General features: G+C 44.7%; 1 protein-coding gene across 1 annotated transcript in view; it reads right to left on the bottom strand.

Annotated features, from left to right (window-relative positions):
• Nucleotides 1–10,469, bottom strand: part of LOC112207762 (uncharacterized) — a 48,809-nt gene extending 38,340 nt beyond the window's left edge. Inside the window, 3 exon segments of the mRNA XM_054668244.2 lie at nucleotides 2,592–2,637; nucleotides 5,507–5,596; nucleotides 9,699–10,469. Coding sequence (XP_054524219.2) covers nucleotides 2,592–2,637; nucleotides 5,507–5,596; nucleotides 9,699–10,247 — 685 coding nt within the window. The 5' untranslated portion in view covers nucleotides 10,248–10,469.
• Between the last annotated feature and the right edge of the window lie 13,444 nt (nucleotides 10,470–23,913).

Here is a 23,913-nt window from a genome sequence, read left to right on the forward strand (position 1 = left end):
AACCACTACCATGCTTTGCCAGAGCTTCCAACTTCTCCGAAAAACTGGAAATCTGGATTTTATATACCATCTCTTGATTTTTCAATATCAGCAATTAACTCCATTTTTTAACTGAAGAGTTCATCATAATAGGGGTTAAGGTTGAGTTTTTGAAAGGTTAGGAAGAATATGCAGTAATGAGTAGAGAAAAAAATGGAAAACCATGAGATGAGATTTTCAGTTAAGATGAATTACACACGTGCTTGCACGCGTACATGCACGCGCGCGCGCACACACACACACACACAGACTCCAATAAAAAATGGGCAAAAGACTTGAACAGGAATCTTACAAAAACAGCTAGCCCATGGCAAATAAACATAAACATACGAAAAAGTGTGCAACCTCATTGGCCATCAGTGGAATGTAAATCAAGGCCACAGTGAGATAATACCACACCCCTACCAGAAGGGCTAAAATTAAAAAAAACTGACGATACCAAGTGTAGGTTAGGATGTGGAGCAATGGAAACCCTTGTACACTGCTGGGAGAACACAAACTGGTGCATCCACTTTGGATGTTTGCAAACACCTAAAGCTGAGCATGTATCAGCTCTATGGCTCAGCAACTTTACTCCTGTGATATACTCAGCAAAAATGCAGACACACATGTATCAAAATATACATACAAGAATGTTCACAGGAGCACTACTCTTAGTGGCCAAAATCGGTAAGCAACTCAAATGGCCATCAACAGTAGAAGAGATCACTGATACAAAATATGAATATAAAATATAAATATAGGCCAGGCGTGGTGGCTCTTGCCTATAATCCCAACACTTTGGGAGGCCAAAGCGGGCAGATCACTTCAGGTCAGGAGTTCGAGACCAGCCTGGGTCAACATGATGAAACCCCATCTCTACTAAAAATACAAAAATTAGCTGGGTGTGGTGGTGCACACCTGTAATCTCATCTACTGAGGAGGCTGAGGCACAAGAATTGCTTGAACCCGGGCAGAAGTTGCAGTGAACCGAGATCACACTCCAGCCTGGGCAGCAGAGCGAGACTCAGTCTCAAAAAAAAGAAAAAAAGAAAAGAAAATATAAATATTTTATAAAATATAAATAATTTTATATTTATGCATCAGAATTCTGAACAGCAAACAGAATGAACTAAAGCTACAAATGATACAGATAAAGTTCATAATGTTGAGTGAAAGAAACCAGATATTAAAAAGTTCCCTGCATGATAGCATTTGTATAAAGTTCAAAACGACCAAATGGATCTCTCATTTGTAGAAGGTCAGGGTGGTGGTCACCTGGAGGGTGGGGTGGGATGGCTAATGAGCACCCAGGATGGGGACTTCTGGGGTGCTGGTGAAGTGCTATCTTATCATCTGGATGGTGGATACATGGGTGTGTTCACTTAGTGAAAATTCATCCAAGGCACTTTTCTGAAAGCATAATTCAATTAAAAAGCTTATCAACAGCACCAGTTGGGGGTAGGGTGGGGGGTGGCAAACACAACACTCCTCCAGGCCACCAATCTGGACTTCTGCTTTGGCCATGAGCAGGGCTACATTCCTCTCCAGCTTTCTGGAACGTACCAGCCAGGCACCCCCCGCCCTATCCCTGACTACAAACTGATAAAAGAGCTGCTCTCACAGAGCCAAATTAGCTGTCAGCTGCCTGAGCCTCATTTTAGCCTTGGTGATGGCAGGTGCTAAATTCTTCCTTGTCTAATGCACGAGCAAGCCTGATATCAACAACGGTGATCCCTACTTCTCTCCCCAAGCCATGGACTGGGGTCACCCACACCTGTTCTGCTGAAACATCAAGAGTCTCTCCTCTTCAAAAATGTAAACTACATCAAAACAGACCCTCTCTTCTGATCTCAACCCCATCCCCAACTCCCCAGCTATGCCTGAAGACAGTTATATGAGGAAAGTTTGGAGCTTTTATTGGGATGTGTGCAGAAGGGCTGTTTTCGAATACTGAGTACTTGCTAATTACGTGCCAGCCACTCTGAACACTCAGTATTGGTTTATTAATCCTCCAAGTACCCAGTGGGGCAGGGACTATAACTACCCTTGCTCGACAGTGAGGAGCCAGGCTGACACGGGGGAAGTAACTTGCCCAAAGGTATTTAACTGGTAAGGTTTAAGGCTGACAGTCTTCTCATCTCATGGGACATAAATCTGGATTTTTATGACAAATCTCACAATCTTTAAATGTTTCAATTAATTCCATAAAAAATTAAAAAACTGAGGGGGCTAAAAAAGCAGCCATCCTGGGACGGGAACCAAGTCCCCACTCTTGAGTTCTATACTGTTCTACGGCCACGTAATGAGTGAAACTGCAAGGGAGGAGTTTCCAGAAAGGTAGAAGAAAAGATGTCTATTTTTCAAAGGTGACAGAAAGTCTTAAGGTAGATTAAGGTAAATCCGAACGAAACCAGAGTGATGGGGGCAAGGAGGGGAGGAATACAAACCCTCTTCCATACTGGAAATGATCCTTAATATTTTAATAGTTTATGCACTCTGCTAGCCTAAATTAATATTCGGCATATCATCTAATCTTTTACAAAGAATGTCTAGTGATTCAGTTAACTTACCAAAACTCCACCCCAGGGGAGGCTCAATCTTCAGAATGAAATCCCCCTAAAAGGAAAAAAAGAAAATGTAATTTCAAGAAATGAGAATTGTGACTCTGGCTTAATTTAGTTTAGTGTTATCATTTAATCTAAAATTTTTTTACACCGGAAATGAAATTCTAAGAGTAAGCCTTGTTCTTCTACATGGTACTGAGCACTGATTCTCTTCAGAAGCTACAAGCTGAAGCTGAACACCAGAAGTTTTCATCTAAACAATCAGAAGACAGTGCTGAAGCCCATTCATGAGTTCTAAAGACACTAGATTCAGCCACTCACTGTCTTTTAATACTAAACATACTATAATTCTATTAATTGAGTCTCCCATTAAGCCCTCACGTGCCTACAGTTGCACAAGTTAGCATGTATCTTCAGGAACTAAAGTCACCTCTTAAAACTAGATTTGGCCAGGCACAGTACCTCACACCTATAATCCCAACACTGTGGGAGGCCAAGGCAGGAGGGTCACTTGAGGCCAGGAGTTCAAGACCAGACTAAGCAACATAGCAAGACCCACTTTGTACAAAAAATGTTCTTAAAAAATTAGCTGGGTGTGGTGGCAGGCGCCTACAGTCTTAGCTACTTAGGTGGAAGAGGCAGGAGGATCACTTGAGCCCAGGAGGTCAGTGCTGCAGTGAACCATAATTGTGCCACTGCACTCCAGCATGGGCAGCGGAGGGAGATCCTGTCTCTAAACAATACATTAACTCATTAATTCAATAAATAAAACTAGATTTTACTTATCAACCCTGGTTTCTTTGTTTTTGTTTTTGTTTTTTTTGAGATGGAGCTTTGCTCTGTTGCCCAGGCTGGAGTGAAGTGGTGCGATCTTGGCTCACTGCAACCTCCGTCTCCTAGGTTCAAGAGATTCTCCTGCCTCAGCCTCCCAAGTAGCTGGGACTACAGGCATCCACATGACACTCGGCTAATTTTTTTGTATTTTAGTAGAGACGGGGTTGCACCATGTTGCCCAGGCTGGTCTCACACTCCTGAGCTCAGGCGATCCACCTGCCTCAACCTCCCAAAGTGCTAGGATTACAGGCATGAGCTACCACATCCAGCCTCCTGGTTTCTTGAGACTGATACTGATACTATTTAAAAATTAATTAAATAGATTTCAGGACAGACCCAGCTAGTCCGTCTCTAGAAATCAATCCTATGCATTCTGGATGAAGAGTTAAGTTCAAGAATATTTCCTGGTGTGTTATGTTAAAATTACTACTATTTTAAAATTGGGGAAAGTCTATATGTCCAAGTAGTTAAATAAATTACAGTTTGGGTTTGACTCTGACACACTATGCAGCGATTAAAAAGAAGTCAGTAGGCCGAGCATGGTGGCTCATGCCTGTAATCCCAGCACTCTGGGAGGCTGAGGTGGGCGGATCACCTGAGGTCAGGAGTTCAAAACCAGCCTGGCCAACATGGTGAAACACCATCTCTACTAAAAATACAAAAAAAATTAGCTGGGCATGGTGGTGGGTGCCTGTAATCCCAGCTACTTGGGAGGCTGAGGCAGAAGAATCACTGGAACCCAGGAGGCAGAGGTTGCAGTGAGCCGAGATCGCGCCACTGCACTCCAGCCTGGCTGACAGAGTGAGACTCTGTCTCAAAAAAAAAAAAAAAAAAAAAAAAAAAGTCAGTAGATCTATCTATGCTAATGTTGAAAGCACGCAAGAGGAAAAAACCAAATGTCCCTCTGGTATTGAAAGCATTAACACAGGGGAAAAAATGAAACTGCAGAATAAATCCTATTGTTTGATTTCATTTGCATTAAAAAATATATCAAAATCAAAACTATGTATATTGACTATTTTTGCAACTTCCTATGAATCTGTATTTCCAAATAAAAGGTTTATATGTGGGAGGATGGGATTGTATAGAGGTGTTTGTGGATACATATCTATGTGCATGTGTGCTTGTGTGTATTTGCATATATACATATGCATGTGTACCCGTGGATATCTGAATAACTATAAATAGAAAGCAATCTGTTAGGATGCACATCAAAATTTTACAAGAGGGCCGGAAACACTGGCTCACACCTGTAATCCCAGCACTTTGGGAGGCTGAGGCACGTGGTTCACTTGAGGTCAGGAGTTCGAGACCAGCCTGGCCAACATGGCAAAACCCCGTCACTACTAAAAATACAAAACATTAGCTAGGTGTAGTGGCAGGTGCCCGTAATCCCAGCTATTCGGGAGGCCGAGGAAGGAAAATGGCTTGAACCTAGGGGGTGGAGGTTGGACTGAGCCAAGATCACGCCACTGCACTCCAGCCTGGGCGACCCAGCGAGACTCCATCTCAAAAGAAGAAAAAAAAAAAACAAAAAAAAAACCTTTATCAGATTATCAGAGGTTATCACTACAGAGGGAGGTAAAATTGGAGGGAAAAGGGTACAAATTTATTTCACATACTTCTAAAGACCTTGACTTTTTTTTTCACAAAGTTCATGAATTCATGTATTACTTATACAATTGTTTTAACAATACTTTAAGCTGCCTGCAAGTAACGGGTTCCATGAAATCAGAGTTTCTCAGCCCTGGCACTACTGACATCTGGGCTGTCGTAGGCAGCACTGTAGCGCATTTAGCTCCACGCCTGGCCACTACTCACTGGGTGACTGTAGCGCACAGCCACAGATGTCACAACAAAAACGTCTCTAGACATTGCCAAATGGCCCTAAACACAGAGAGAGCCACTGTATTCGTCAAGGCAGTTTGTAAGTTGTCTCCCTCCAAATGTGGCTAGGATTACCATATTCCACTAATAATTTACAAAACAGATGAGCATTTGCTAGTGTAGGAAAGGGCATGGTTAGTGCAGCCTGGTGAGGCACACTAGTGACTTCCCATCATAAGTGACAAGCAGTCCCCTCTTACCTTATCATACAAAGGGATCATAAAGTAACCATTATTAGGGGCACAGTCTGTCTGGTATTTCAAAGTCCCATGCTTGGTGTACAGCTTTATCTGGAAAGGAAGGAAGGAAAACAGAAATCATAACATTGCCTTTGGGAATTAACTACACATGTTACACCTGAATGCACTCAGTCAGTATACATTCACTGAGGACCTATTATATACCAGCTTTTAACACGGGGCATTACTGGGGACAGAGGGAAATCAACAAACTCTCTCCCAAATCATGTGACTCAATGTTTTTCAGATTAGAAACCACCTACAGCCTATTACAATGCCTTATTTTTCAATGCTTTTCTGTGTATTTTAGTGGCTGTCTCTAGGTAGCTCGTGTAAGTTTCTGGGTCTAAAACAAATTTGCAAACTTTGCCATTAGTAAGGTGCTTATTAACATGCAAATTCCTGGCTGGGCACGGTGGCTCATGCCAGTACTCCCAGCACTTCAGGAGGCTGAGGTGGGCAGATCACTTAAGGTCAGGAATTTGAGACCAGCCTGGCCAACAAGGTGAAACCCTGTCCCTACTAAAAATACAAAAAAAGTTACCCAGGCATGGTGGCAGGCACCGGTAGTCCCAGGTACTTGGGAGGCTGAGGCATGAAAATTGTTTGAACTCAGGAGGCGGAGGTTGCAGTGAGCCAAGATCATGCCACAGCACTCCAGCCTGGGAGACAGAGCAAGACTCCATCTCAATAATAATAATAATAATAAAAATAAAGTAAAATAAATTGCAAATTCCTGGGGCCCACCTCTATTTCTCAACAAAAGGTCTGGAATGAGGGCCAGAAATCTTCCTTACTAACTCTGAATAATTTCAAATACTTGGAGCAACATTCATCTAGAAACTTAATTTTCTCATTACTTTCATTCTCCGAAGAAAAAGAGACTAAAAAGACATTTAATATCTGTCCTCTCTTCAAGGACTCTCTAAAACTCTTACATTCTGAGCATTACCAGACACGAAGTGTTAACCCAGTAAGATGCCCAAATGCCATCTGAGTCTTCCACGTGTTGCGTGGCCTTGGGCAAGCTCGTGTTCGGTTTCTTCAGGTGTAGACACAGAGCCACTCCTTTTCATGTGGTTGTACAGATTCACATCAACGCATATTAAGCACCTACTATAGAATATGGATTCAAAGAAAAATCAGTTTGCGGCCAGGCATGGTGGCTCATGCCTGCAATCCCAGCACTTTGGGAGGCCAAAGAAGGAGGATCACTTGAGCCCAGGAGACCAGCCTGGACAACACAGCCACACCTCATCCCTACTAGAAAAAAAATTAGCTAGGCATGATGGCACGTGCCTGTAGCCTCAGCTACTCAGGAGGCCGAGGCAGGAGGATTGCTTGAGGCCAGCAGTCAGAGGCTTTGGTGAGCTATGATGGTGCCACTGTACTCCAGCCTGAGCAACAGTGTGAGACCCTGCCTCAAAATAAAACAAAATAAAATAAGTAAAATGGAAAAAGCAGTTTGTATTACTATTTAATATCTCTCTCTGAAGAAAAAGGCAACACAGTGTAATACGTAGGGAACATAGCGGGCTCAAGGAAAATTTCCTAAATGTACCTGCACAGCTCAACCACTCTGAGGCTCAGTTTCCATGTCGGTAAAAGGAAGCAGTTGGGTCTGATGCACCTAAAAGCCTCACCTCCAAAATGTTAATGCTCTATGACCATGAAACAAACCATGACACGAGCTGCAATGCAACAGTCGAATCTTACCAGCTAAGAAGATGTACAAAGTGACTAACTCATAAAATGAACATTTGAACATTTGGGAAAGGACTCGTGTGAAATAAGGTTAAGCCTGTATGTAAAGTTCTCAGAGGTCAGTGACCACAGCTTCATTCCCCAGTGCCTGAGACAGTGTCTTGCTTACTCTAGGTACTCAGTGAATTTGCTACAGGTGACAAAGAGATTCAGATGCATGCATTTAAGGCAGGGACTGGAAATTCACCAGCCTAGACCGGTTAGGGAGGCAACATCAAGGGGCATTCATCCAAAAGGATTCAGATCACTACAAAACCCAAGCCAAGTGTGGCAGCCTAAAGATCGGCTGTTTTTCCAGAGAAATAAAGAACCCAGTTTTTAATGTGAAACCTGCTGATTGTTAAAGTATTAGCAACCAGTATAATTTTTTTTTTTTTTAACAGTAAGGTCCCTGTTAGAGAACAAAATGTCAGTCTCATGAGAGTATGGAGTTTTGTCTGTTCTGTTCACTGTACTGCTATATCCACACTGGGGACAAGGCTTCAGTATGTGCCGGGGCTCAGTAAATAGTTGTTGACTCAATGAACACGATGTAAAAACACCCAGGATGGGAGAAAGCTAGAGAAGAATGGCAGCAGTTGCATAGGAACGCAAAAAAACACAATCAAGAAATAACCGTGAAATATCATGATTATTTCTACATCTTTCATAAAGTACAATCAGGACACAGGATGGCAATGTAATCCACGTCAAGATGGCCAGTATGAAATGTCTGATTTCAGAATCTGAATTACTTACGAAAGAATGAGTGTCCCACACCATCTGGACAGGCAGCTCTTGGGCTTAAGGAACACACTTCGAAATGGGTCACAAAACCTGTCCTCTGCTCTCAAGGTCACTATTAGTATGAGGGTGAGGGTGGAGGGGGGTGCCTGTCTTTTCCTTCCTTCCAGAACCCCTGGAAACTACAAGTTGCAAGAGGCCTTAGCGGCCTCTTGCATTTCAGCTTCTGAAATGCCCTGTGCCGTCTACAGCCATACCACCCTGAACGTGTCCTGTCCCCAGTGCAGACCTAGGAGGTGGCATAGGCACCCAGAAACATGTACCCAGGAAATCCTAGGAGCCTTGCCGCTGCCAGTGGGTAGATTCATTCAATGCCTGACCTCTGACCTCTTCAGACTGAAAAAGCAGCAAACAAGGGGGCCTTGAAGATGATCACGGATCCGCTTGTTTAAGAAATGTATCTGCTGGGTTCCACTCTTTCTCTCTCAACACCATCCTATAGGTACAAAAACTGAAACCTAGAGCAAGGGCAGGTCGCAGAGCTGGTGGGGTGTGGAACTGACCCCCTCCCCCTCCCCCAATCCTCAGCAGCCCGCTTTGCAGAACACAGAGCTTCACCCTTCACTGCCAGCCCTGGAACAGCTCAAAGGTGCTTTCAGACGATCTTTGGGGTCTTATTCCCCAATCCCTCTCTTTGGCATTTCCCAGCCTCTTCCTTCGTTTTCTCCTAAATTACCTCCGAGGCACCCGCTCTTTTCCTCTTCCTTGTCCTACTCCACCATAAATCCCCTCCCAAAAATGAGGCCCAGGCCTTGCTCTGGTCCCCTCCCATCTACCGGGACAAATGACATTCTGCCCCTACCTCCATCCATCCCTTTCCTCTTTACGGGAACCTTTCTGGGTCATAATCCCACCGGGCTGATAAACATTTAACAGGCCTTTACAACTTAATTTAAAACACACACACACACACACACACGCACACACACACAAACCTTCAGCACAAATCTCTAGGGTAATTCCATTAACTACTCATTAAGGCAATCAGGGCAGCTGGCAACTCTCCATTTTCAGAAGTGCAGGGGAGCCGGAGAAATAAAAAATAGCTTTCCGGCCCCAGGGTTGCCAATACTGATCTACTAGGTCAGAATCTATGGGATGGGAATTGATGCTCTTTAAAATCATGCCGCGGGGTTTGGAGGAGCAGTGGATTAGAACTTTGGGGGGTTCTGGGCTGTGGAGTTTGGGGGATAAGACATGTGGTCTCTAGGATCTGGAATGTGGGTTTGGGGAAATCTGAGTTTCAGGGGGTCTGATTCAAGGAGATCTCAGGTCTAAATTTTAAAGAAATGGAGTCTGGGCTCCAGGGAATTTAGGGTCTGGGTTTTGAGGATCTGGGGTCTGTGTTCCGGGGATCTGGAGTCCGGGTTTTGAAGAACCTGAGGTCTGGCACCCCCTCAGTCCTTAGACGACCCCATGATAAGAACCTCCCCTCCAGCGCGACTGGGGAGGGGCTGCAGGGAGCCCGCGGACAGCATAGCCTCGGAAGAGGTAAGGGCTCCAAGGACTCCACACCGCCCGGTGTCAGAGACGAGGCCAGCGCGGCCCAGAGAGGCTGAACCACCGGCCCGGCGACTCGGCGCCGGGCGGCGGGGCGGGCGCTCACCTCGATGAGCGAGTAGTTGATCTCCACGTCCGACTTGACGAAGCTACCGCAGCCCACCACGATGTCCTCCGAGCCGTGCGCCGGCCCCACGCCGCTCAGCAGCAGCACCACCGCGGCGGTGACCACCGCGGGCCCCAGCGGCCCCGCGCCCTGGCCCACCAGCATGGCCCGACCTCCCCCAGCTAGACCAACCGCCGGCAGCCGGGTCCCGCCCCTCACACTGCACGCTGCAGGCTCCTTCCTCCTCCTAGGCCGGCTGACAGCCCAGGCCCCGCCCCGCCGCCGCCGCCGCCGCCGCCGCCGCCAGCCGCCGCCGCCAGCCGCCGCCGCCAGCCGCCGCCGCCAGCCGCCGCCGCCGCGCACGCGCGCTTCGACCCCACGTTCACAGCCCCAAAGGAGAGAACTAAGGCGCATGCTCGGCAAGGAAACGAGACCATCTCTGCCTTCTAGAGGCCTGGAGGACTCCGCGCAACATCTTGCTGGTGCAACGCAAGGTGCATGCCTACAGGGAGAAGCTCCAAAGATGAATTCTACTTTAGAATTCACCATCACAGCTGGAAAGGACGGGAGATTTTGTTGGTGGAATTATCTAACAACTTTCTCAAATCTTTCTGACCCATACATTTCGCAGGTAAAATATATAATCTCACAAAAAGCTTTGGGGCCGGGTGTGTGGCTCACGCCTGTAATCCCAGCACTTTGGGAGGCTGAGGTGGGTGGATCGCTTGAGCCCAGGAGTTCGAGACCAGCCTGGGCAATATGGCGAAACCCCATCTCTACACACACACACACACACACACACACACACGCACACACACGAAAAACGCTTTAGGAATTTGTGTAAGCTGGTGTATTTTTCCATGATAAATGATCGATACTTTTTTAAGCGAAACGTGTTAATGTTAGCATATTAAAGAAAGTATGTAGGATTTATTTTAATCCTAGCTCTAATAACATATGCCTAGAAACAAATTATGATGAGTTTTCTTCCCCTAAGGAAGAAGGGCATGCAGTCAGTATACTTTGAATTAGCTCTGCAAGATGAAACATGATTTGCCTGAAAACAAGCTCAAATCCAGCATATTTTGTCCCAAGAGTGAATTCATATGTACACTGAATTTAACTACCAGTCACCACATCAAAATACACACCAAAGAGGCCGGGCACAGTGGCTCACGCCTGTAATCCCAGCACTTTGGGAGGCCGAGATAGGCAGATCACTTGAGGTTAGGAGTTTGAGACCAGCCTGGCCAACATGGTGAAACCCTGTCTCTAGATGCCTTTAGTCCCCAGCCGTCAAGTCACCCTCAACTTTTGAGTTTTCCCAGCTGAGTCCCCAGACATCATGAGGCAGAGCAAGCCACTCTCTCTGGTCTGATTCTTGACCTACAGGATCTGTGAGTGTAATAAAATTGTGGCTTATAGCACTAAAAATTGGTGTGATTTGTTACCCAGTAATAGCAACTGGAAGAGCCCTCATATATTTTTAATACAAAAAAAAAAGTGTGTGAAACAGGACCTGCCCTTCTGTTTAATTTGGAAAACAAGACTTCTATAACAATGTTATTTAAAAAATGTATCTTATAGTAGCCAAAAGATGGAAATAATCCAAATGTCTGTAAACAGATAAATAAACAAAATGGGGTCTATCCATACAATGGAATGTTATTCAGCCATAAAAAGAAATGAAGTACTGATATATTCTACGACAGAAATGTAGAAATTAGAAATTAGAAAACACTGTGTTTCGTGAAAGAACCAAGACACAGAAGGCCACATATTGTATGACTCCATGTGTATCAAATACCCAGAATGGGCAAATCCATAGTGACAGAAAGTAAATTAGTGGTTGCCAGAGGCTGGGGGACAGGAGTGAAAGAGTGGCTGCTTAATGGTAGAAGGTCTGGGGTTGGGGGGTGATGAAAACATCCTAGAATTAGACAGTGGTGATAGTTGAAAAATCTTGAGAATACACTAAGACCACTAAATTATACACTTTTAAATGGTGAGTTTTATAAGACATGAATTATATCCCAATGTAAAAAAAAAGCAATGTGCCATATTAGGACCTTCTGTGAGGGTGGAAACTCATCAGCTTTGGGGTCAAGTAGATGTGGGTTGTTGTCCAGGGACTACCAGTGCCTAATTGTATGGACTTGAGCAAGTTTCTCAGTACCCAAGAGCTCAGATTATCCATCTGTGAAATGGGAATAATAAGACTCACTTTGCAAGGCTGCTGTCAGGATTAATGATTGTCTTTATCAAAGATGGTAACAGAAACTCACTCGAGCAGCATAAGCCAAAATAAGCATTTTATGAAAGGAATCAGGGACATTTTACAGAAGCCCAGTTCCTAAGAACAATTTGGCCACATAAGAAACTTGAACCAGGAATTTAAAATATATCAAATCCAAGGTTGATATTCTTTCTGGAGTATATGTAGTGAACAGAGAAATTTCTTTCAAATTATTCATTCATGGAAAATCAAGATTTGGCATTGCATTTTAAAGTTAATCCATTAGAGTCACTTAGTTATTTGCAAAATAACATTTTGGTAAAGGAGAATTTATTTGAATATCAAATAAGAAAAGGTTCAATACCCTACCTGGTAGAGCTGGAAAACAGTTGATGATCACAGGCTTGGAACACAAAATCAACCTCCTGTAACAAATTTAGTTTATGACCTTAAAAGGAAAAATGGACTTTTCTACAATAAACATTCAAACAAACATGGTTTCCAATAATAAATGTTTTTAAATCTCAAGGTCATAATAAATCAGTCCTGGGACTGTTAAAGCAAACTTTTTTATAGTATAGGAACATGCTTTCCTATTTTATAATCAAAATTAGAAGGAAACTAGACTCTATGTTGGCAAGAGACAAACTTACACATAGACTTTAACTTAATTCTTTGGGGTAGTTGCCTTAATAGCCATTGACCTTCTTTATTAGTCTGAAGGAGTGATTCTCAGCTCTAGCTACACATTGAAATCACTGAGTACCTTTTTAAAAATACCAATGTCACTGGCCGGGCCCAGTGGCTCACATCTGCAATCCCAGCACTTTGGGAGGCCAAGGCAGGTGGATCACTTGAGCCCAGGAATTCGAGACCAACCTGGGCAACATAGTGAGACTCTGTCTCTCCAAAAAATTCAAAAAATTAGCCAGGCATGGTGGCACATGCTTGTAGTCCCAGCTACTTGGGAGGCTGAGGACAGGTGGTTGTAACCTTCTATTTCTCATGTTGAGTGATGAAGTCTATGATCCCTTCCCCTTGAACCTTAGCAACTGCCTCAATCATTAAGATTAAGATTACAGCAGAAAAGATGCTATTTGACTTCCAGGGCTAGAGCATAAAAAATCATAGGCATGTCCTCCTTGCTTTCTGGAGCCGCTCACTCTTGCACACCAGCCACCATGTAGTGAGGAAGTCCAACCAGCCCATGTGAAGAGAACACCTGGGGAGGCCACATGCATACATTTTGGCTAACTGGCTGGCTGAGATCCCAGCTAACGGTGAGTATTAGAAGGATCGCATGAGCCTGGGAGGTCGAGGCTGCAGCGAGCCGTGTTCGTGCCACTGCACTCCAGCCTGGGCAACAGAGTGACCCTGTCTCAAAAAATAAAATTAAATTAAAAACAAATAAAATACTAATGTCCTGATCCCACTCAAAAAGTCTGATTTAATCCGTATGAAGTAGGGCCTAGCACGTTTGACGAACAAGCAAGGAGGCAAGAATGGCTGCAGCGGAGTAAACAATGGCGAGAGGGACGGGAGATGAGGCCATTGAGGCTAGGGCATGTGTGTCCTGGCATGCCAATGTGAGGGCTTGGGATTTTCATCTAAAGAAATGGGGAGCCATCACGGGGACCACTTGGCTACAAGTAGCAAAAAACCAACTCAAATCAGTCCAAGCAAAAGTGGGAAGTTATTGGCTTTTCTAAGTCTAAATGGAGCTGATTTAAAGCTCAACATTATATTATGTCTCTCTCTTTCTCTCCCCCCCTTCAATGTCCCTCTCCCTCTCCCTCTCAATGACTTTCCATCTTTTGGCTCGTTCTCCCTATAGACAAGATTTCTCCTCATGGTATAGGAGACAGCCCCTGGCAGTCCCTGACTCACTTCTTTCAGCCCCATTATTCAAAAGCCAAGACCCTGTCTCTCACAGCTCTGTATTAAAAAACAAAAAAAAAATTCTGAGTAGGTGATTGGCTTAGCTAAGGTCACGTGCCCATAGCTGGACCAATCCACATGGCCAGGATATTGGGGAACTCTGATTGGCCTGGTCACTTGCCCAGTCCTTCTACAGGAGTGAGGGAGAAGGCAGGATGCTGGGACTGGAAATTATCAGGACTGATGTGGGTAAAAGAAAGTGAGGCCGGGTGCAGTGGCTCAGGCCTGTAATCCCAGCACTTTGGAAGGCTGAGGTGGGTGGATTATCTGAGGTCAGGGGTTCGAGACCAGCCTGACCAACATGGTGAAACCCCATCTCTACTAAAAATACAAAATTAGCTGGGTGTGGTAGCACACAACTGTAGTCCCAGCTACTTGGGAGGCTAAGACAGCAGAATCGCTTGAACCCGGGAGGTGGAGGTTGCAGTAAGCCGAGATTGCGCCACTGCACTCCAGCCTGGGCAACAAGAGTGAAACTCCGTCTCAAAAGAAAAGAAGAGAGAGAGGGGGAGAGAGAGAGAGAAAGAAAGAGAGAAAGAAAGAGAAAGAGAAAAAGAAAGAAAGGAAGAAAGAAAGAAAGAGAGAAAGAGAGAGAGAAAGAAAGAAAAAGAATAGAAAAGAGAGAGGAGATGCTCAACAGTCAATCCAGGTTTACGGCATGGTGGTGTAAAATTCTACTCTTGCTTTGCCCATTTGATTCACCCATGTGTGTGATGGGCCGTAGAGGACTAGTAACACTTTTTTTCTTTATTCTTATCCCTCTACTAACTCGGGCAGACCAGATAGAACACTTAGAGCTCCATAGAACCTTCTCTTCCTCTCTCTTCTCTCTTCTTTTCTCCTTTCTTCACTCCTTCTCTCTCTCACCCCAGTTTATTCTCCTGTCTTTGAATATTGCCTTTCTGAGCTAAAAGAAGAACTACCATCAACCCAGCAATCCCATTACTGGGTGTATACCCAGACGAATATAAAGCATTTTACCATAAAGACACATACACGTGAATGTTCACTGCAGCACTGTTCACGATAGCAAAGACATGGAATCAACCTAAATGCCTGTCAATGACAGACTGGATAAAGAAAATGTGGTACATATACACCATGGAATATTATGCAGCCATAAAAAAGAGCAAGATCATGGCTTTTGTGGGAACATGGATGGAGCTGGAGCCTATCATCCTCAGCAAACTAACGCAGGAACAGAAAACCAAACACCACATGTTCTTACGTATAAGTGGGAGCTAAATGATAAGAACTTACGAACAGAAAGAAGGAAATAACAGACACTGGAGTCTACTTGAGGGGGGAGGGTGAGAGGAGGAAGAGGAGCAGAAAAGATATCTATTGGGGACTGAGCTTAATACCTGGGTGATGTAATGATATGTACAACAAACCTCTGTGACACATCTTTATGTAACAAACTTTCACATGTATCCTCAAACCTAAAATAAAAAAAATTTAAATAATAAAAAATTAAGAATTAAAAAAGATCACCTTTCTCTACTTTTCTGCTTTTCTTTCCAACAAACATTCAAACAAATATGGTTTCCTATAACATTTTTTTAACCTCAAGGTTCTAAGTCAACAGAGCAGAAAGTGGTCACTCAAGGACGCTTGACATCACTTCCCAGTCTACATATCCAACCCTGAATGACAAACATTGGTGTCCACTTTCAAAATTCCAGGAGAAACAATACAATTGTCCTGGCTTGGTTCAGGGAACCAAGGTCCCAAGGTCTTACGGTCCACCATTTTTTTCATCGCAGGTACAAAGGCAAACTCTGATAAACTAAGCAGAGAAACATATAGTTCTATTGAATCATTGGTAACTGCTGGCCAGATACCAGACTAAAAGTTTTTCCATGCTTTTTTTTTTTTTTTTTTTTTTTGAGACAGAGTCTTGCTCTGTCGCTCAGGCTAGGGTGCAGTGGCGCGATCTCAGCTCACTGCAACCTCCGCCTCCCAGGTTCAAGCGATTCTCCTGCCTCAGCCTCCTGAGTAGCTGGGATTACAGGCATGCACCACCACATCTGGCTAATTTTTTTATTTTTAGTAGAGATGAGGTTTCACCATGTTGGTCAGGCTGGTCTCAAACTCCTGACCTCAGATAATCCACCCACCTCGGCCTCCCAAAGTGCTGGGATTACAGGTGTGAGCCACTGCACCCGGCCTCATGCATTATTTCATTGGTGCATCATAATCGCCCTATAAGTTAGGCACTATTATTACCCCCATTTTACAGATGAGGGAGTCGAGGCTAGGGTGGTCAAGTGAACTGCTCAAGGTCACACAACTAAAAAGATTTTCTGAATAAAGAGCACTTGTTCTTTTTTTTAAGAGACAGGGTCTTGCTATGTTGCCCAGGCTGGTCTCGAACTCTCGGACTCAAGCAATACTCCTGCCTCGGCTTCCCAAAGTGCTGGGTTTACTGGGGGGAGCCACCACGCCTGACCTCAAGAGCATTTGTTCTTAACCACCATACTCTACTGCCACTTATCACACCATGGTGCTGTGATTATCCCCGCAAAAGATAGGAGGCTAATGTAATAAATGCTCTCAATTGTGTGAACACACTGGACTACCTTACTTTACATGAGGAAAGTACTGGAAGGAGCAAATCCAAAGCTAGTGATAAAGAGGAAAGCAGCCCCTGACAGCAGGGAACTGGCCTGGTACTGACAGGTCAATCTCGGTGTTTTCCTAAACATAAACAATTTCACAGAGCATCAATGTTAGACAAAGCCACTCTGTAGTCATGATGAATCAGGACAGAAAGAAGACTCCGTAATCACACGTGAACACAGACAAAACAGGAACATTGTTCAAGCCACAAAATGCCAAACATGACCTTCTCCTGGTGAATGCGAGTAACTAGTGTTCTTCACCAATCATAGTTTTAGCCTCGCTCTAGTCTGCTTTCCCTCCCTTCCTTATAGATAAAATTTATTGAGAGAGTCAATGGTAAAATTGCCTCTTTCAAGCTGCACCCATGCCAGTGCACATCCCAGCTTGCTTGGACTCTCCCCAAAATCACACAACCAAAGTCCAATTCTATAATGAGTCCTTTCCAACACCTTCCATGGTTCCCCATGTGTGTGTCCTCTCTTGCTGCAATGAACATGAAACACAACTTGTTCAATATGGGTGTGTTCCTGGAGGTCTTCGGCTGGAGGGCATCAATACTGTTCGCTTGTCAGGGGCCTGTTCTGACAGACTCAAGACTGCTCTCTCTCCCTTGACCAAAGAGCTTGAAAACGAAAGTCCTTGGTCCTAGAAGGCAGCGCAATGCACACAGAATTCCAGTAACCAGAGACATCCGCTAAACCTCCCCTCCACACATACACACATAAGGAAAGTAGAGAGGGCCATTTCTGCATCTTGCTCTACAGCAGTGACCCCAACACCATAGAATGGATGGAACCCAGTGAGATGCACCCAAGGTGCCACACCGCGTTCCTGCTTGAAGTTGCTCCAATTCTTTCCCAACCCCAAAATTCTTCTCTGTCACTCTGAGCTATACAATTGTAGGCCCATAACAGTTGGACAGCTGAGAAAAAAACTCAAGGCTCAATTTCATGCTTCCTGTAAGACTGCAGTGAAGTTCAAGTTTTCCATAAATGTAACAAACCTTCACAGATTGAAAAGGAAATGGTTTCCCTTATCCTCTTGTCCTCAATCTAGTTGCGTGGGACTGACTCAGCATCTCAGGGGGGTGAAAATCAAGGATCATTGTTTCTTAAAGCACCCCAGAGTGACTCTCCTATGCAGCCAGGGTTGAGAATCACTACTCTAGTCGTTCAACTGATCGTTGCTGGGCACGCACTGGGTTCCATGAACTGTGTCGTATGCTGGAGACGCTCTGGCAAATAACACAGATGCAATTCCTGTCCTTGAGAGTCTACACTCTAGGGGGAGAGAAAAGCAACAAATAAACAAAGAAACGTCTAATTATACATTGTGGTAAGTGCAATAAAGAAAATTTACAGTGTGTTAGGGTAGAGAACAACAGGCAGACCTCTTTAGGTAAGAAAGGAATTAAAAGCTTCACTAAAGGGGTGAAATGAGGCTGAGAGTGGAGGAATAAGAGGGAATGAGCATTGAGGAAGGGAAGTAAGACTGTTCTAGAGGCTGGTTGTGGTGGCTCATGCCTGTAATCCCAGCACTTTGGGAAGCCAAGGTAGGAGGATCTCCTGAGCCCAGGAATTTGAGACCAGCCCGAGCAACATAGCAAGACCCTGTCTCTACAAAAAAAGTTAGCTGGGAGGCCGAGGCAGTGGATCACGAGGTCAGGAGATGGATACCATCCTGGCTAACATGGTGAAACCCATCTCTACTAAAATTACAAAAAATTAGCCAGGCATAGTGGCACATGCCTGTAGTCCCAGCTACTCAGGAGGCTGACGCAGGAGAATAGCTTGAACCCAGGAGGCAGAGGTTACAGTGAGCAGAGATCACGCCACTGCACTCCAGCCTGGGCAACAAAGCAAGACTCCGTCTCAAAAAGAAAAAAAATTAGCTGGGAGTGGTGGCACATGCCTGTAGTCCTAGCTCGTCAGGAGGCTGAGGTAGGAGAATCACTTGAGCCCAGGGAGGTTGAGGCTGCAGTGAGCTATGATCACGTCACTGCACTCCAGCGTGAGTGACAGAGTAAGACTCTGTCTCAAAACAAGAAGAAAAAAATGTTCTAGGCAGAAAAAAAACACACATGCAAAGGCCCTAAGATGGAAGAGTATTTGCAAAGAAGTGAAAGGAGGCTGCCATGGCTTAGGTGAGCCAGGAGCAAGTGGCAGGCATCTGCTTCCTCGAGCTGCCACACAAAGTGCCACTGGCAGGGTGGCTTAAAATGACTGAAATGTATTTTCTTGCAGTTCAAAGGCTAGAAGTTGAAGATCCAGGTGTCAGCAGGGTTGGTTCCTTCTGAGGGCTGCGAGACAAGGATCTGTTCTGGGCTGCTCTCCTTGGTTTGTAGAATGCTGACTTTTCCCTACGTCTTCACGTGGTCTGCCTTCTGCTTGTGTCGGTGTATGCCTTTCTTATAAGGATGCCAGTCATATCAGATTAAGGCCCAGTCAAATGAAATCATTTTAACATAAGTACCTCCACAGAGGCCCTAACTCTAAAGAAGGTAGGATTTGGAAGGAAACAATGAGGGTTAGGACTTAGAATTTGGAGGGGGTTAGGGTGAGGGATACATAATTCAGCCCACAGCATCATAGTAGGGGGATTTGGAACTTATTTAAAGTGGAATAGGATTGGAGGGTTTTAAATGAGATGGCATATCTGATTTAAATGAATGCTCTGGGCCAGGTGCAGTGGCTCATGCCTGTAACCCCAGCACTTTGGGAGGCCAAGGTGGGTGGATCACTTGAGGCCAGGAGTTCGAGACCAGCCTAACCAACATGGTGAAACCCTGTCTCCACTAAATATACAAAAATTAGCTGGGTGTGGTGGCGCACACCTGTAATCCCAGCTACTAAGGAGGCTGCGGCATGAGAATAGTTTGAACCTGGGAGGCGGAGGTTGCAGTGGGCTGAGATCGCACCACTGCACTCCAGCCTGGGTGACAGAGCAAATGCTCTGGCTATTGTGTTGGTAGCAGATTGGAGGAAAACAAGAGTGGGAGGGTGAGACCTCTGAGCGAGTTACTTATGTTCAGATAGCAGTCCTGTCCTTTACTTGTTATGTGACCCTGGGCACGTTACTTGACCTTTCTGAGACTCAGTCTCCCCGTCTGTAAAATTGGAATAATTATAATACCTCACACACACATTTGTTGAGAGAATTAATGAATCGTCCGTGTTTAGTATATACTAACTGCAAATGCTAGATAAATGTTAAATATTATTATATTTTAGCCACCTTGGGAAGAGACAGCAGTGCCCATGATAGGCAGCCTCTAAGTGGCTTCCAACCCTCTCATTCTCGTATTTATGCCCTTGTGGAACCTCCTCCCTAGAGTGTGGGCTGAACCTGATGACTTGCTTCTAAGGAATAGAACTGGCAAAAGTGGTGAGATGTCACTTCCAAGATCAGGTTATCATATTAGGCAGCTCAGGCTGCCAAAACAAAATACCACAGACTGGGAGATTAAACAACAGGCACTTATTTTCTCACAGTTCTGGAGGGTGGAAGTCCAAGATCAAGGTAGGACAGCAGGGTTGGTTTCTGGTGAGGGCTCTCTTCCTGCCTTGCAGACGGCCACCTTCTCACTGTGTTCTCACATGGTCTTTCCTATCATGTTTCTTCCTCTTCTTGTAAGGACACAGGTCTTATCAGATTAGGGCCCCACCCTTATAACCTGGTTTATTTTAAGTATCTCTGAAAGGGCCCTGTCTCCAAATACAGGCACATTGGGAGGGAGAACTTCAACATGTGGATTTGGGAGATTGGGAGAGGGCTGCAATTCTGTCCATAACCATTAAAAAAAACAAAAACAAACAAACAAAAAAACCTGTGAGTTCTGTCTTCTTTCTCTATATAGATATAGACATATAGATAGATAAAGATAAAGGCAGAGATAGAGATATTTTCTCACAAGTTTGCTTTGATGGAACAAGCTTCCCTGTTGTCAGGGAGAACCATCTAGCAGGAAACAGGGCAGCTTCTGGCCAGCAGCCAGCAATGAAAGGAGGCCCTCAGCCCAACAACTCTCAAGGAACTGAATTCTGCCAATGACCACATGAGCCTGGAAGCAGAGCCTCCCCAAGTTGAATCTTGAGATAACTGCAGCCTTGGGGGCACCGTGATTGCAGCCTGTGAGAGCCTCTGAGTAGAGGTCCCAGTTAAGCTGTACCTGGATGCCCGACCCCTAGAAACTGCGTGTTGTTTTAAGCTACTAAGTTTTTGGGTGCTTTGTTATGCTGTAATCAAAAACAAATACATTAGCTAGACATGGTGGCATGCACCTGTAGTCCCAGCTATTTGGGAAGCTGAGGAAGGAGAATCACTTGAGTCCAGGAGTTCAAGGTAAGCCTGGACAGCAAAGTGAGACCCCATCTCCATTGAAAAGAAAGAGAGAGGAAAGGTAGGCAGGCAGGCACAAAGGGAGGGGAGGGGAGGGGAGGGGAGGGGAGGGAAGGGAAGGGAAGGGAAGGGAAGGGAAGGGAAGGAAAGGGGAGAAAAAATTTTAAAAAGTGAGTAATTCGCCCAAATTCACACAGTAAATGGCAGAGCCAAGAAAAATAAAATAAAAAAATGATAACAGGTCAGGCATGTTGGCTCTCGCCTGTAGCTCCAGTACTTCGGGAGGCCAAGGAAGGAGGATCTCTTGAGCCCAAAAGTTTGAGACCAACCTGGGCAACACAGGGAGATCTCCATGTCTACAAAAAATTTTAAAAATTAGCAAGGCATGGTGGCATGCACCTGTAGTCCCGGCTACTTGGGAGGCTGAAGTGGGAGGATCGCTTGAGCCTGGGAGGTCAAGGTTGCAATGAGCTATGATTATGCCACTTGCACTCCAGCCTGGGCAACAGAGGGGGACACTGTCTCAAATGAAGAAAAAAAAAGAAAAAAAATGATGATAATAATATTAAGGAAAGACAAAAACAAAGAATCCTACCAAGTCTCTTGGATTCCAGAACCAATGTTAAAAAAAATCATGAAACCAAAGTAAACTACTGCTATCCTGAAACAATGATAAATAATCCACAGATCATAAAATCAGGGACTCTGGAGCATGTACATTAATATAATTGTATGTCCCTTAGACTGAAGTTCTATCAAAGCTTAATGACCAAACAAATTAGCTATTGGCATTATTTTGCCTCCACTAAAACCTAAGCAGTAGCAGAAGTACAGATCCACAATTCTAAAAACTTCATCATGAGGGCTCCTTTTATAATAGCAGGTGGTTGTGGTTTTCTTGTTTCTTGTTTCCTTTTCTCTATCCTTTGGGGGAGCCATCTGTAAGTGTTTGGTTTCAAGTTTCAAAAACAATCTCCATGACCTTGAACAATGGGTTAAAAGGGTTGTCCACATGTGAACTGAAAAAAGGAACAAGTTATAGAAAAACATTCCAGGCCTTGCATGGTGGCTCACGCCTGTAATCCCAGCACTTTGGGAGGCTGAGGCGGGTGGATCACCTGAGGTCAGGAGTTCGAGACCAGCCTGGCCAACGTGGTGAAACCCCCGCCTCTACTAAAAATACAAAAAATTAGCTGGACATGGTGGTGGGTGCCTGTAATCCTAGCTACTAGGAGGGCTGAGACAGGGGAATCACTTGAACCCGGCAGGCGGAGGTTGCAGTGAGCTGAGATCGCACCATTGCCCTCCAGCCTGGGCGACAAGAGTGAAACTCTGTCTCAGAAAAAAACAAAAACAAACAACAAAAAAGAAAAAACAAAGAACATTCCAAAAGAAATTTCTTCTGACCATTTTCTTAGGAAACATCAGTGCTGCAAATTAATCCTTCCATCCAAAGTCCTGTCTTCTAACATTTTACATCTGTATATGTGCTTTACATAGTTGTTGAATTGCTCTCATATCCAGTATGTCTTGGTATTTCAATGCCTCCATTTCCTTCTCTATAAAAAAATTTTAAAAAAATTTTAAAAAAGAAGCAATAAAGTGCTTATTCCAGTACCTGGGCTGCTTGAATGATAGCACTGTTGTTAATCATATTCAACATTCATTCATTCAACAAACACCTAGGTAGCAGCATGAGAGCCAGTTTTCTATCAATTCATGGTCCTAAAACGGAGGATCCAGAATTTCCACGTATAGCAGCAGCAACCTAGCTAGAAATAGAAGACAAGGCTGTCATCTGGAAGTGGTGATGGGGAAGGGCAGCTGACAGATGCTTAAGAAGGCTTAAACCATCCTGCTGCTGCTGTTGCTTGGTCTTTTCAGAAAAGGAAAGCATTGGTTGGGTGCCCTGGCTTACATTTGTAATCCCAACACTTCAAGAGGCCGAGGCAGGAGGATCCACTGAGGCCAGAGTTCGAGATCAGCCTGAGCAAAATAGTAAAAGCTTGGGTCTAAAAAAAATTTTTTTTTTCTTAAATTAGCCAGGTATGGTAGAATGTACCTATAGTCCCAGCTACTCCAGAGGCTGAGGTCAGAGGATCACTTGAGCCTAGGAGTTCAAGGCTGCAGTATGGTGGAATCATGCCAGTGCACTCCAGCCTGGGTGACAGTGCAAGACTAAAAAATAGAAGGAAAAAAAGTAAAGACAAGCACTGTTACCACCATTCGATTGATAAGAAATTTGAGGCTCGCATAGCTCCAGCGACTTCTCAAAATTACAAGACTAGGGGCCGGGTGTGGTGGCTCATGCTTGTAATCCCAGCACTTTAGGAGGCCAAGGCAGGTGGATCACAAGGTCAGGAGATCGAGACCATCCTGGCTAACACAGTGAAACCCCGTCTCTACTAAAAAAAAATACAAAAAATTAGCTGGGCATGGTGGCATGCAGCTGTAGTCCCAGCTACTCGGGAGGCTGAGGCAGGAGAATCGCTTGAACCCGGGAGGCGGAGGTTGCAGTGAGTTGAGATCGCGCCACTGCACTCCAGCCTGGGTGGCAGAGCAAGACTCCGTCTCAGAAAAAGAAAAAAGAAAAAACAAATTACAAGACTAGGATATGGAAAATCAGACCCCCTAGAAGGCACTGAGCTGCCTTGGGGCAGAGACTTTGCTCGAAGGGTTTAACACTCTATCTCCAAGGCATAGACACAGTGCCCAACACACAGCAGGTCTTAGGCAGGTTCTGCAGGAGCAAAGCCTGAAACAGGGACTTATGCCCTGCTTTATTGAGGGAGTGTTCTTGTTACCGGAAAGGGGTCCCAATCTAGACCCCAAGAGAGCATTCTTGGATCTCATGCAAGAAAGAATTCAGGGCGAGTCCACAGAGTAAAGTAAAAGCAAGTTTATTTAAAAAGAAAAGGAATAAAAGAATGGCTGCTCCATGGGCAGAGCAGCCCCAAGGGCTGCTAGTTGGCTATTTTTATGGTTATTTCTTAATCATATGCTAAACCAGGGATGGATTATTCATGAGTTTGCTAGGAAAGGGGCCAGGAATTCCTGGAACTGAGGGTTCCTCTTCCT

The sequence above is a fragment of the Pan troglodytes genome, chromosome 18, assembly GCF_028858775.2.
Source record: "Pan troglodytes isolate AG18354 chromosome 18, NHGRI_mPanTro3-v2.0_pri, whole genome shotgun sequence".
In the NCBI taxonomy this organism is placed as follows: domain Eukaryota; kingdom Metazoa; phylum Chordata; class Mammalia; order Primates; family Hominidae; genus Pan; species Pan troglodytes.